The 13,476-nt window shown below is 51.9% G+C and overlaps 1 protein-coding gene across 1 annotated transcript in view; it reads left to right on the top strand.

Annotated features, from left to right (window-relative positions):
- Positions 1–13,476, top strand: part of coro7 (coronin 7) — a 177,975-nt gene that overhangs the window by 129,736 nt on the left and 34,763 nt on the right. The window contains exons 11-13 of the mRNA XM_038820896.1: positions 3,440–3,494; positions 7,492–7,549; positions 7,779–7,924. Of these exons, the coding sequence (XP_038676824.1) occupies positions 3,440–3,494; positions 7,492–7,549; positions 7,779–7,924 (259 nt within the window). The remainder of the gene's footprint in view (positions 1–3,439; positions 3,495–7,491; positions 7,550–7,778; positions 7,925–13,476) is intronic.

Raw genomic sequence — 13,476 nt, 5'->3', positions numbered from 1 at the left:
CCCCACCGCTCTGGGTACCCCGTCCCCACCGCTCTGGGTACCCAGTCCCCGGCGCTCTGGGTACCCCGTCCCCACCGCTCTGGGTACCCCGTCCCCACCGCTCTGGGTACCCCGTCCCCACCGCTCTGGGTACCCCGTCCCCACCGCTCTGGGTACCCCGTCCCCACCGCTCTGGGTACCCCGTCCCCACCGCTCTGGGTACCCCGTCCCCACCGCTCTGGGTACCCCGTCCCCACCGCTCTGGGTACCCCGTCCCCGGCGCTCTGGGTACCCCGTCCCCACCGCTCTGGGTACCCCGTCCCCACCGCTCTGGGTACCCCGTCCCCGGCGCTCTGGGTACCCCGTCCCCACCGCTCTGGGTACCCCGTCCCCGGCGCTCTGGGTACCCCGTCCCCACCGCTCTGGGTACCCCGTCCCCTCCGCTCTGGGCACCCCGTCCCCACCGCTCTGGGCACCCCGTCCCCACCGCTCTGGGCACCCCGTCCCCACCGCTCTGGGCACCCCGTCCCCACCGCTCTGGGCACCCCGTCCCCACCGCTCTGGGCACCCCGTCCCCACCGCTCTGGGTACCCCGTCCCCACCGCATTCCCCGCGACGCCCCCCCCCCCCCCCCCGGCTGCTCTCCCCGCACTGCACTGCCCACTCTCACCTCCCTCCCTGTGCTGCCCCCTCTGCTCCCTTCCTTCTGCCTGTTCTCACCAGATCCCCATCCCCAAGTGCCACCCCCAACTCACCCCCAGTTCCTGCCCACTCTTCCACCGCTCCCGCCCACTCTTCTACCAGCCTCACCAGGATCCCTTCCCTTTCCTATGCACCTTTCTCCTCTGGGTGGCACAGTAGCACAGTGATTAGCACTGTTGCTTCGCAGTGCCAGTGTCCCAGGTTCGATTCCCGGCTTGGGTCACTGTCTGTGCGGAGTTTGCACATTCTCCCTGTGTCTGCGTAGGTTTCCTCCAGGTGCTCTGTTTCCTCCCACAAGTCCTGAAAGATGTGCTGTTAGGTGAATTCAACATTCTGAATTCTCCCTCTGTGTATCTGAACAGGCGCCAGAGTGTGGCGACCATGGGCTTTTCACAGTAACTTCATTGCAGTGTTAATGTAAGCCTACATGACACTAATAAAGATTATTATTATTATTTTGTCTCCCCCTAGTTAGCCTCTCAATTGTCCCCAAGTTCTGGGTGCTCTTTATATAAGATGATGAACAGACAGTGCCTGCCCTCTGGTGGAGTTGTGAGCCACTGCCCACGAGTTTAATCTATCTCTCCTATTTTCCAGTGTGTTTCTGAGCAAATGCTACTTGTATTATAATTTAGTGTTTCAGTCTGAGAACTAATGGTCATTGACGCTCCTCAGTGAGACAAGGGGTGCATCACTAATCATTCCGCCACAGGGAGAGGGCAGATTCAGGGTCACCGGTCCATTGGGTGATTCACAACTTGAGTCAATTGGATTTTCATCAACCGCTAACTGCTGCTGGGATGTGTGGACAGCATCAGGCCCTTACTTAGGATATCGCCTCCCTCTGTTAATTGAAGCAGATGCCAGTGCTCTTGTTTATTTAATGCTGTGGCTGGATTATACTGACACAGAGCTCCCAACAGTGCTGCCCTCCTCGAAGCTTCACCATCCAGGATAAAGCAGTCCACTTGATTGCCAGCCGTTCCATAAACATTCATTCCCTGCACCACCGACACACAGTAGCAACCATGTATACCATCTACAAGATGCACTGCTATAATGCATCAAGGCTCCATAGACAGCACATTCCAAGCCCATTGCCACTACTGTATCGAAGGCCAAGGGCAGCAGGTACCTGGGAACCCCACCACCTGAAGGTTCTCCTCTAAGTTACTCACTACCCTGACTTGGTAATTTATCGTCGTGGAGCGGCACAGTGGCTCTGTGGTTATCACTGCTGCCTATGACATCGAGGACTCGGCTTTGATCCCGGCCCCGAGTCACTGTCCGTGTGGAGTTTGCACATTCTCCCCATGTCTGCGTGGGTTTCCCACAACCCAAAGATGTGCAGGTTAGGTGGATTGGCCACGCTAAATTGCCCTTAATTGAAAAAAAAATAAATAATTGGGTACACTAAAGGGCAGCAAGGTGGTGCAGTGGGTAGCACTGCTGCCTCACGGTGCCAAGATCCCAGGTTTGGTCCTGGCTCTGGGTCACTGTCTGTGTGGAGTTTGCACATTCTCCCTGTGTTTGCGAGGGTTTCGCCCCCACAACCCAAAAGATGTGCAGGCTCGGTGGATTGGCCGCGCTAAATTGCCCCTTAATTGGAAAAAATTAATTGGACACTCTAAATTTATTGAAAGAAAATTGGGTACTCTAAATTTATTTTTAGAATTATTTAGAAAAAAAGGAAATATATCGTCATTCCTTGACTGTCACTGGGATTCCCTCCATAACAGCACTGTGAATGCACCTGCACCTCGGGGACTACAGCAGTTCAAAAAGCTAGCTCACCACCACCTTCCAATGGGTAACAAATGCTGGCTGAGCCAGCGACACCAGTGTCCCATAAATGAATTTTTAAATAGCATAAGCTAATCACTAAGAAATCCAATCTGAAATTCGAGCTGCACTTCTTTCCCAAGAGAGTGGTGAGGATGTGAAAACCGCTTATCGTCACAAGTAGGCTTCAAAGGAAGTTACTGTGAAAAGCCCCTAGTCGCCACATTCCAGCGCAGTTCGGGGAACTTGATACCACAAGAAATGGTTACGGTGCTGGTAAGGTGAATTTAAGGAGAAATTAGATACACATAGGAGGGAGAAAAGAATAGAAGGATATACTGATCGGGTGAGATAAAGGATACGAGGAAGATTGTGTGGAGCATAAACACCAGTTTAGATTAGTTGGATTGAATGACCTGGTTCTGTGCTGTAACTACTTTGTAAAGCATTAATTGCTCCTCAGTGCCTCATCCATGTGAGTGTTTCACATTATTCCTACATGGATGGCATCTCCTCAGCTATCACTTGCACTAGGTATACACACATACATTCACGTTCTCTGAGGGCAGCACGGTGGCACAGTGGGTTAGCACTGTGTCCTCACGGCGCCAAGGTCCCAGGTTCGATCCCGGCTCTGGGTCACTGTCCGTGTGGAGTTTGCACATTCTCCCCGTGTTTGTGTGTGTTGCCCCCACATCCCAAAGATGTGCAGGGTAGGTGGATTGGCCATGCTAAATTGCCCCTTAATTGGAAAAAATGAATTGGGTACTCTAAAAATTAAAAACAATATACACGTTCTCTGTTAGGATCTTAATTGTGCTGAAGAGCACGAGCCTGGCCTAATTTTCCCTTCACCATTGGCTGAGGCTGATGTTCATTGTAAGGTTGGCTATATTGGGGGTGCAGTGTGTGTTTCTGTATGTTGTACTCGTGCTGTGGATGGTGATCCTGACAATCTTTCTGTCTCCATCCCCAGTCCGCTGATCCCGATGTACGATGCTGACTCTGGATTGCTGATCCTGGCGGGAAAGGTGAGCAGTGATGATCTGATGTCCCAGCTCATCATCTACATTCAGGAGTGGTCTACCTCGACATTTCAGTATGCCGATAAAAGCTTTGAATCGTAGTGTTTTTCCATGGAGCAGCACCATCACAATTCTAGGGAGAGGTGCCAAGCAATTACAGCCCCACAGCAGCAGATTAAAATCACACAACTTAGTCTGGGTGAAGTGTGTGATACATTGGTGGGGTGGAACGAAGGGAACTGGTGGTTGCAACACCTTTAGTTTAATGATGATTTCAAATTCAGGAGTACCACGAGCCAAAAAAAAGAAATAGTTGAGTTTAGAATTCCAGATTACAGAAGATTTCATTAAAAACAAATATTATTTAACCAGGCCTCATTAGTAGTGCTCTCCCCCTGAGTGAGAGGGTGTGGACTCGAGTCCTACTTCAGTGACCTGAGTGCATCATTGAGGCTGACACTCCCAGTGCAGTTTTGATGAAATGCTGCATATTCAGAGGGTCCGCACTGAGGCAGTGCTGCTCTGTCGGAGAGTCAGCACTGATGGAGCACTGCACTGTCGGCGAGTCAGCACTGATGGAGCACTGCACTGTTGGAGGGTCAGTACTGATGGACCACTGCACTGTCGCAGGGTCAGTACTAATGGAGCACTGCACTGTCGGAGAGTCAGCACTGATGGAGCACTGCACTGTCGGCGAGTCAGCACTGATGGAGCACTGCACTGTTGGAGGGTCAGTACTGATGGAGCACTGCACTGTTGGAGGGTCCGTACTGATGGAGCACTGCACTGTTGGAGGGTCAGTACTGATGGAGTACTGCACTGTCGGAGAGTCAGCACTGATGGAGTACTGCACTGTCGGCGAGTCAGCACTGATGGAGCACTGCACTGTTGGAGGGTCAGTACTGATGGAGCACTGCACTGTTGGAGGGTCCGTACTGATGGAGCACTGCACTGTTGGAGGGTCAGTACTGATGGAGTACTGCACTGTCGGAGAGTCAGCACTGATGGAGCACTGCACTGTCGGAGGGTCAGTACTGATGGAGCACTGCACTGTCGGAGGGTCAGTACTGATGGAGCACTGCACTGTCGGAGGGTCGGTACTGATGGACCACTGCACTGTCGCAGGGTCAGTACTGATGGAGCACTGCACTGTCGGAGGGTCAGTACTGATGGAGCACTGCACTGTCGGAGGGTCAGTACTGATGGAGCACTGCACTGTCGGAGGGTCAGTACTGATGGAGCACTGCACTGTCGGAGGGTCAGTACTGATGGAGCACTGCACTGTCGGAGGGTCAGTACTGATGGAGCACTGCACTGTCGGAGGGTCAGTACTGATGGAGCACTGCACTGTCGGAGGGTCAGTACTGATGGAACACTGCACTGTCGGAGGGTCAGTACTGATGGAGCACTGCACTGTCGGAGGGTCAGTACTGATGGAGCACTGCACTGTCGGAGGGTCAGTACTGATGGAGTACTGCACTGTCGGAGAGTCAGCACTGATGGAGCACTGCACTGTTGGAGGGTCAGTACTGATGGAGCACTGCACTGTCGGAGGGTCAGTACTGATGGAGCACTGCACTGTCGGAGGGTCAGTACTGATGGAGCACTGCTACTCAGGTTAAAAGGGGAAAGCAGCCTATGATTAAAGACTTTTATTGCGGATGCACATCATTGTTAGAGGATTAGTACAGACAGAGTGCTGCACTGTTGGAGCGTCACTACTGCGGGAACTCCATGCTGTTGCAGGATCAAAACATTTTTTCAATATAAATTTAGAGTACCCAATTCATTTTTTCCAATTAAGGGGCTATTTAGCATCTCCAATCCACCTACCCTGCACATCTGTGTGTTGTGGGGCGAAACCCATGCAAACACGAGGTAAATGTACAAACTCCACATGGATAGTGACCCAGAACCGGGATCAAACCTGGGACCTCGGCACCTTGAGACTGCAGTGCTAACCACTGTGCCACCGTGCTGCCCAGAGGCTTAAATGTTCTACGGAGAGTGGTACATTGTTGCAGAGTGTGTACTGCATCGTTGGAGGGTCAGTACAGAGTGAGTGCTGTTGGAGGGGCAGTACTAAGAATGTGCTGCACTGTTGGAGGAACAGTACTGAGGGAGTGCTGTACTGCCAGAGGATCTGTAATGATGGAGGGAGTGCTGCACAGCTGGGGTTCAATGGTGTGCCGCATTGTCAGGGGCAGTACACTGTCAGAGGGAGAGTAGAGAGTGTGTGCTGCACTCTTGTACGGCCAGTATTGAGGGACTGTCGCACTGTCAGAAGTGCTGTGTTTCAGATGAGACCCTGTCCATCTTCTCAGCCAGGTAAAAGATCTAATTGCACTTTTGGAATGAGAGCAGGTTAGTTCTAACTGATGGCTTGGGCAATATGGATCTCCGGCAAATTGCTAAAATAGGTTATCTGATCATTATCACGTTGCTGATTGTCAGGTCTTATTGCTGCTGAAACATTGCTTTTATCTGGACCCCCAGTCCCCTACCCGCTGGCTTTGTAAGAATCGTTCCCTGTCCCCAAACTAACCCACTCTCTGTCCATTGTTGTTTCCCTCTGTATAAGAACACAGGAAGGCCATTCAACTCCTGGAACCACTTCTGCTGTTCTGTTAGGTCATGGATTGTTTAAATCCCAGCTCCATTTACCCACTTTTGCACAATATTCCTTGATGCTCTTACCCAACTGAAGTCTCTTGGCCCTTCTTGAAAGCTCCAATTGTCCTCCAGCACGCACCACCATTTCCGGGGCGGGAATTGCAGATTTCCAAAGCCCTTTTGTGTGCAGAACCTGTTAGTTTCACTGGTGAATGGCCTGGCTCTAATTCTATCATTCTTTACCTCCAGTCTTGCAAAGGAATTGATGCGCGTAAGCAGAACGATACAAATGGAAGTGTTTCAGTGACAGGAGCAACTGAACTGAGGCTTTCAGCAAAATAATCAGCAAACCAGACAGTTAGACTCAGTGAGAGTGGCTCCTTGCACATCTGCTGGGTTTGGGCAGCTGGAGAACCAGACAGTTAGACTCAGTGAGAGCGGCTCCTTGCACATCTGCTGGGTTTGGGCAGCTGTCCTCTTCTACCTTGGAGCTATGGACCACCGAGCGGCAGCTGACCCTGTGTGCATCGGTTCAGTAGGTTGATTCTGGGGATGAATGGGTTGCCCTATGAGGAAAGGTTGAGCGGCTTGAGCCAAAACTCGTTGGAGTTTAGGAGAATGAAAGGTGATCTTATTGAAAAAGATAACGCAGAGGGTTTGACAGGGTTGATGCTGAGAGGATGTTTTCACTCATTAAGGCAATCTGGAACTAGGGTCACTGTTTACAAATAAGGTGCCTCTCACATTAAAGGTGTAGATGAGGATGAATTTCTTCCCTGAGGGTCATTAGCTTTTGGAATTTTCTACTCCAGGGAGCAGGGGAGGCTGGGTCAGTGAATATGTGCAAGCCTGCAAATGTTTGATCACAGAATTGTTACGGTGCAGAGGGAAGTCATTTGGCCCATTGTGTCCGTCCCTAAACGAGCATTATGTCTCAGTGCCCTGCCTTTTCGCCATACCCCTAATCGACAAGGCAGCTGAGGGTTATGGACAGCGGTCAAGTTCAGGTCTGCCATTATTTTATTCAATGGCAGAGCAGGCTCAAAGTGCTGAATGGGTTCCACTAATTTCTTAGTTCTCTAGTCCTTCTGACTGGTGCCTTTCTGAAGCACAACTTGCTGAGCAAGCCCCAGCCAGCAGTGAGCAGGAGAGGGAGTCACTTATAGCCCTGTGGATGGAATTGGGGACGCAAAGTTATTCCATTGTCTGGGTCCTGGAAACTTCATCTGAAACGGAAGACTGGAAACTCCGCTATCCTGTTTATTTTATTAGCAGAGCGCGAGGTTAATAGTGATGGTGCATTTGTATGTGTATGTGAGTGTGTGTCTGTGTAATGGGTCAGCTTATGTATGAGTGTGCTGCATATAATCATTTCTATTCTTCCTTGCAGGGTGATAACGTTCTGTATTGCCTTGAAGTGTCCACCTCAGAGGTCACTTTAACCCAAGGTAAGATTCACCCATTGGGATTGATTAGTTCTTGAATCACAGACACACAGCAGCCCTTTAAGCCTCCACTTTTACATTCCTACGTATTTTCACCTGTGCTGTAATTCATGAACCAACTCTAACACTTTGATTGCAGGCTTGATACTGCAGCGAATTGAGCTCTCACTCTGTCCTATCTCATTTTGATGTGTTGGCAGAGACTTATTGTAACTTTTTGTAAATTCTCCAGTGAACCAGTGCCTGACGGAGGTGAAGTCCAAGGGTGTTGCCATGGTGCCCAAACTCGCGCTGGATGTTATGTCGTGCGAAGTAATTCGCCTGCTGCAGCTGACCGAGAACGCCATAGTGCCCATCAGTTACAATGTGCCTCGCAAGGTAACCAGACATAGGGAGGCTGCCACCATTTGACCCAATGCACAGTCCAAGATTCTGGGATTAGATTTCAACCATGTTCATCAATTTCCCCTGAAAAATGCCCCCACACTCAACTATAAACCCCTCACATAAACAATCCCACAATCAACACCAAACCCCTCAGATAAACAACTCACCCCCCTGGGATTAACTCCCCCAGACCCCTGGGATTAACTCCCCCAGACCCCTGGGATCAACGCCCCCAGACCCCTGGGATCAACACCCCCAGACCCCTGGGATTAACTCCCCCAGACCCCTGGGATTAACTCCCCCAGACCCCTGGGATTAACTCCCCAAGACCCCTGGGATTAACTCCCCCAGACCCCTGGGATTAACTCCCCAAGACCCCTGGGATCAACACCCCCAGACCCCTGGGATCAACGCCCCCAGACCCCTGAGATCAACACCCCAGACCCCCTGAGGTCAACACCCCAGACCCCCTGGGATCGACACCCCCAGACCCCCTGGGATCGACACCCCCAGACCCCCGGGATCAACATCCCCAGACCCCCGGGATCAACATCCCCAGACCCCCGGGATCAACATCCCCAGACCCCCGGGATCAACATCCCCAGACCCCTGGGATCAACACCCCCGGGATCAACACCCCCAGACCCCCGGGATCAACACCCCCAGACCCCCGGGATCAACACCCCCAGACCCCCGGGATCAACACCACCAGACCCCCGGGATCAACACCCCCAGACCCCTGGGATTAACACCTCCAGACCCCTGGGATTAACACCTCCAGACCCCTGGGATCGACACCCCCCCAGACCCCTGGGTTCGACACCTCCAGACCCCTGGGTTCGACACCTCCAGACCCCTGGGTTCGACACCTCCAGACCCCTGGGTTCGACACCCCCAGACCCCTGGGATTAACACCCCCAGACCCCTGGGATTAACACCCCCAGACCCCTGGGATTAACACCCCCAGACCCCTGGGATTAACACCCCCAGACCCCTGGGATTAACACCCCCAGACCCCTGGGATCGACGCCCCCAGGCCCCTGGGATTAACACCCCCAGACCCCTTGGGATTAACAACCCCAGGCCCCTGGGATTAACAACCCCAGACCCCTTGGATCGATGCCCCCAGACCCCTGGGATCGACGCCCCAGACGACTGGTATCGACGCCCCCAGACCCCTGGTATCGACGCCCCCAGACCCCATGGCAACCATGCCCCCTGACCCCTGGGATCAACGACCACAGACCCCAGGGCGGCACGTGACGCAGTGGTTAGCACTGGGACTGCGGCGCTGAGGACCCGGGTTTGAATCCCAGCCCTGGGTCACTGTCCGTGTGGAGTTTGCACATTCTCCCCATGTCTGCGTGGGTTTTGTCCCCACAACCCAAAGATGTGCAGGGTAGGTGGATTGGCCACGCTACATTGCCCCTTAATTGGGAAAATAAATAATTGGGTACTCTAATTTTTTTTTAAAACCCTCGGGTCAACACCTCAAACCCTGAGTTAAACACCCATAAACCCCTTAAGTCCCTCCGATAAACATCTGTATACCCCCTCTGAGAAACAGCCCTGGAATGAGCCTGAAATTCTGTTGATCATTTCAATGTAAAATAAATATGGAGGCTGTACCTAATTGTATGTAAGCAATGAGCTTCATCACCAAGTATTATCAATGGTGTAAGAGAAGCAAAATACTGCAGGTGCTGGCGACCTGAAATAAAGACAAAGTGCTGGAAAAACTCAGCAGTTCTGGTAGCACTTGTGGAGAGAGAAACAGTTCATATTTCTCGTCCAGAATTATTCTTCTTCGAACTGAAGAGTGGTAGAAAAGTGATTTTTTTTCTTTTGCTGAAAAGGTGGAACAAAAAGCCTTGTTCTGATGATGCTACCTTCGATAATGGCGCTTCCAACATGTCTTCCTTTTCCCTAACCTGATGATTGCTCCCATTGTGGTGGACAGGGCCCAATCGTGTCCAACCCATTTCCCTTACTCCTTCCCTTACCCATTCTCTTCCCTCTCAGAACCAGTTTCCCTTGTTCTCACTTTCCACCCCACCAACCTCTGTAATCGAAAGATCATCCTCTGCCATTTCTGTCACCTCCAGCATAATGTAACCACCAAACAAATCTTCCTCTCCTTTTCCCTGTCAGCATTCCGAAGGGACTATTCCCTCTGCAACCCCTAGTCCACTCCTCTTTCGTACCCAACACCTTATTCCCTTCCTGCCCTTTTACCTCCTCTCTTTTCACTGTGCAAGGCCCAAACACTCCTTCCAGGTGAAGCAGTGATTTATTTATACTTTTAAATGTAGTCTGCTGTATTCATGGTTCACAATGCGGTCGCCTCTACACAGGGGCGAGCAGATTGGATGACCACTTTGCAGATCAGCTCAGGCTCAGACCCCTGACCTTCCGGTCCTTTTGTCATTTCAGTTCATCATCTTATGCTTAGATTTCTGTGTTCGGGTGAAGCCCAAAACAAGCTGGAGGAAGAGCACCTAATTCTCGAATTATGGATTTAACAGCCTTCTGGGCTCAACCAATCTCAGACCATGAAGTCTCTCCTCCATGTTGAATGTTATTCTCTCTCTCTCTCTCGCTCTCTCTCTCTCTCTCTCTCTCTAAGTGCCAGTTTGTATCATGGAAATTGCAGGGGCCTCTACCATAATCTTTCAGTCTTCTCTCGACTCCAGGACCGTGCCAGAGGTCTGGAACATTGCAAATTTTATGTGCTTGTTCAAAAATGGTTGTGAGGATAGCCCCAGCAATTGCAGGCCAGACAGTTTAACATTAGTGGTGGGCAAGCTTCTCGAAACAATTATTGAGGCTAGAATTAGTAGTTACATGGAATAATGTGGGTTGATTAGGAAGACTCGGCTTGGATTTCTAGAGGGGAAATTGTGTTTAACTAACTTGCTGGAGTTTTTTTTTTGAAGAGGTAACAGAAAATGTCGATGAGGGTAATGCTGTTGAAGTGGTGTACATGGACACTCAGAAGGCATTCAATACAGTGCCACACAACAGACTTGTGAGAAAAGTTATAGCTCATGGAATAAAAGGGACAGTAGCATCATAGATATAAAATTGGCTGAATAATAGGAAGCAGAGATATTTCTCGGGCCGGAGGGATGTTTGTCGTGCTATTCCCCAGGGATCAGTATTGGGACCCTTGCTTTCCCCGCTGTAATAATAATAATCGCTTATTGTCACAAGTAGGCTTCAATTAAGTTACTGTGAAAGGCCCCTAGTCACCACATTCCGGCACCTGTTTGGGGAGGCCGGTACGGGAATTGTACCTGTGCTGCTGCCTTGTTCTACATTACAAGCCGGCTGTTAGCCCACTGTGCTAAACCAGCCCCTATTAATATATATTTATGTATATTAGTATATTAATGATCTAGATCTTGGTGTGCAGTGGACAATTTCAAAGTTTCAAGATGACACACAACTTGAAATATTGTAAACTGTGAAGGGAACAATGCAGACTTCAAGAAGACATAGATCAGTTGGTGGAGTGGACAGATAGGTGACAGATGTGGTTCAGTGTGGAGAAGTGTTACTTGGATGTATTTTGGCAGGAAGTACATGGAGAGACTATATAAAATAGGGGTAAAATTCTTAAAAGGCTGAGGGATCTGGGTGTATATGTGCATAGAACATTGAAACTGGCAGGACAGATGGAGAGAGCAGTTAATAAAACATGTAGTATGACTTCCGGTTGCGTCTATGCGGAGCTAAGCCGCACGTTCGGCAGCTCCCGCCAGGAACGGACTTTTGGGCTCTTTTAAGGGCCCCCAGCGGTACTTGCTCGACAGTTCCCGACGTGGGAAGGTGTCTGCAGCGGATCCCCAGTGGTCTATGGTCTTGACCAGGTGCGGGGCCAGCAGAATAGCTGTGAAGGGAACAATGCAGAACTTCAAGAAGACATAGATCAGTTGGTGGAGTGGACAGATAGGTGTCCACCTATCTTAGGCAGCGCCTAAGAAAAAGCGGGGAAGAGAATCAAGATGGCGGCCGGCGGAGGCCTCGAGGAATGGAGGCAGTGGGCGCAGGTGCAGCAGGAGACTCTCTAGCGCTGTTTTCAGGAGCTCAAAGTGGAGCTGCTGGACTCGTTGAAGGCGAATACGGATAAGCTGCTGGCGACGCAGATAGCCCAGGGGGTGGAGATCCGGGAGCTCCGACAACAAGCCTCCGAAAGAGAGGATGAGGCCGCGGCCCTCGTGGTAAAGGTGGAGATGCACGAGGCGCTCCACAAGAAGTGGTAGGAACGGTTCGAGGAGATGGAGAACCGGTCAAGGCGGAAAAATTTGCGGATCCTGGGCCTCACGGAGGGGCTGGAAGGGTCAGACCTGGGGGCCTATGTGGTCGTCTTGTTGAACTCGCTGATGGGAGCTGGGTCCTTCCAGGGGCCCCTGGAGCTGGAGGGGGCCCATAGAATACTGTCCAGGAGGCCCAAACCGAATGAGCCACCAGGGGCGGTGCTGGTGCGGTTCCACCGGTTCGTTGACCGAGAGTGTGTGCTTAGGTGGGCCAAGAAGGAGCGGAGCAGCAAGTGGGAGAACACGGTAGTGCGGATCTACCAGGACTGGAGTGCGGAGGTGGCCAAGTGGAGGGCCGGTTACAACCGGACGAAGGCGGTGCTCCACAGAAAGAGTGTGAAGTTTGGCATGTTACAGCCGGCACGTCTGTGGGTCACCTACAAGGACCGGCACTTTTATTTTGAGTCCCCGGAGGAGGCGTGGGCCATTGTGCGGGCCGAGAAGTTGGGCTCTGACTGAGGGTCGGGGGTTTGTAAATAACCGTGTTAACTTTTGGTGGGAAGGTTTTATGCTGTTTCATGCTGCTTTAAGCTGGTTGTGGGTTGTTTCTAGGCTGGATGGGGTGCTGTCTTTTTTTGCAGGGGCGGGGCCGGGCAGAGGGAAAGCGCGGGCTTTTCTTCTGTTTCCCGCGCTGAGGGTGGATGGGGGCGGAGTCGGAGCTGAGAAGCGTGGTTTTTTTCCCGCGCAAGAGGGGGAGGAGGAGGGTCTGCTGATGGGCCTGGGGGAGGAGGAGTAGCCCCACGTTGGGAGGGGTCGGAGGTGTGGCGGGAGCTGCCAGGGTCAGCAGAAGTCAGCTGGCTCACGGGAGTGCTACGGAGGGAGTAACGCGGCTGGGAGAGGTCCTAGCCCGGGGGGGGGGGGGGGGGGTTATGGCTAGTCGGCAGGGGAGGGGGGCAGGGAAGGGAGCCTTCTGATCCAGCTGATAACTTGGAATGTGAGGGGGCTGAATGGGCCGGTCAAACGGGCCCGGGTGTTTACGCACCTGAAGGGGCTGAAGGCGGATGTGGCTATTCTCCAGGAGACGCACCTGAAGGTGGTGGACCAGGTTAGACTGAGGAAGGGCTGGGTAGGCCAGGTGTTTCATTCGGGGCTGGATGCAAAAAATCGGGGGGTGGCGATTCTGGTGGGTGTTGTTTGAGGCGTCAAAGGTGGTGGCTGACAGTGGAGGGAGGTATGTGATGGTGAGTGGCAAGTTGCAAGGGGAGCGGGTGGTGCTGGTGTATG

Source organism: Scyliorhinus canicula, chromosome 15 (assembly GCF_902713615.1).
Source record: "Scyliorhinus canicula chromosome 15, sScyCan1.1, whole genome shotgun sequence".
Taxonomy (NCBI): Eukaryota; Metazoa; Chordata; class Chondrichthyes; order Carcharhiniformes; family Scyliorhinidae; genus Scyliorhinus; species Scyliorhinus canicula.
The sequence above is the reverse complement of the archived record's forward strand: the minus strand, read 5'-3'. Positions and strand labels throughout refer to the sequence as shown.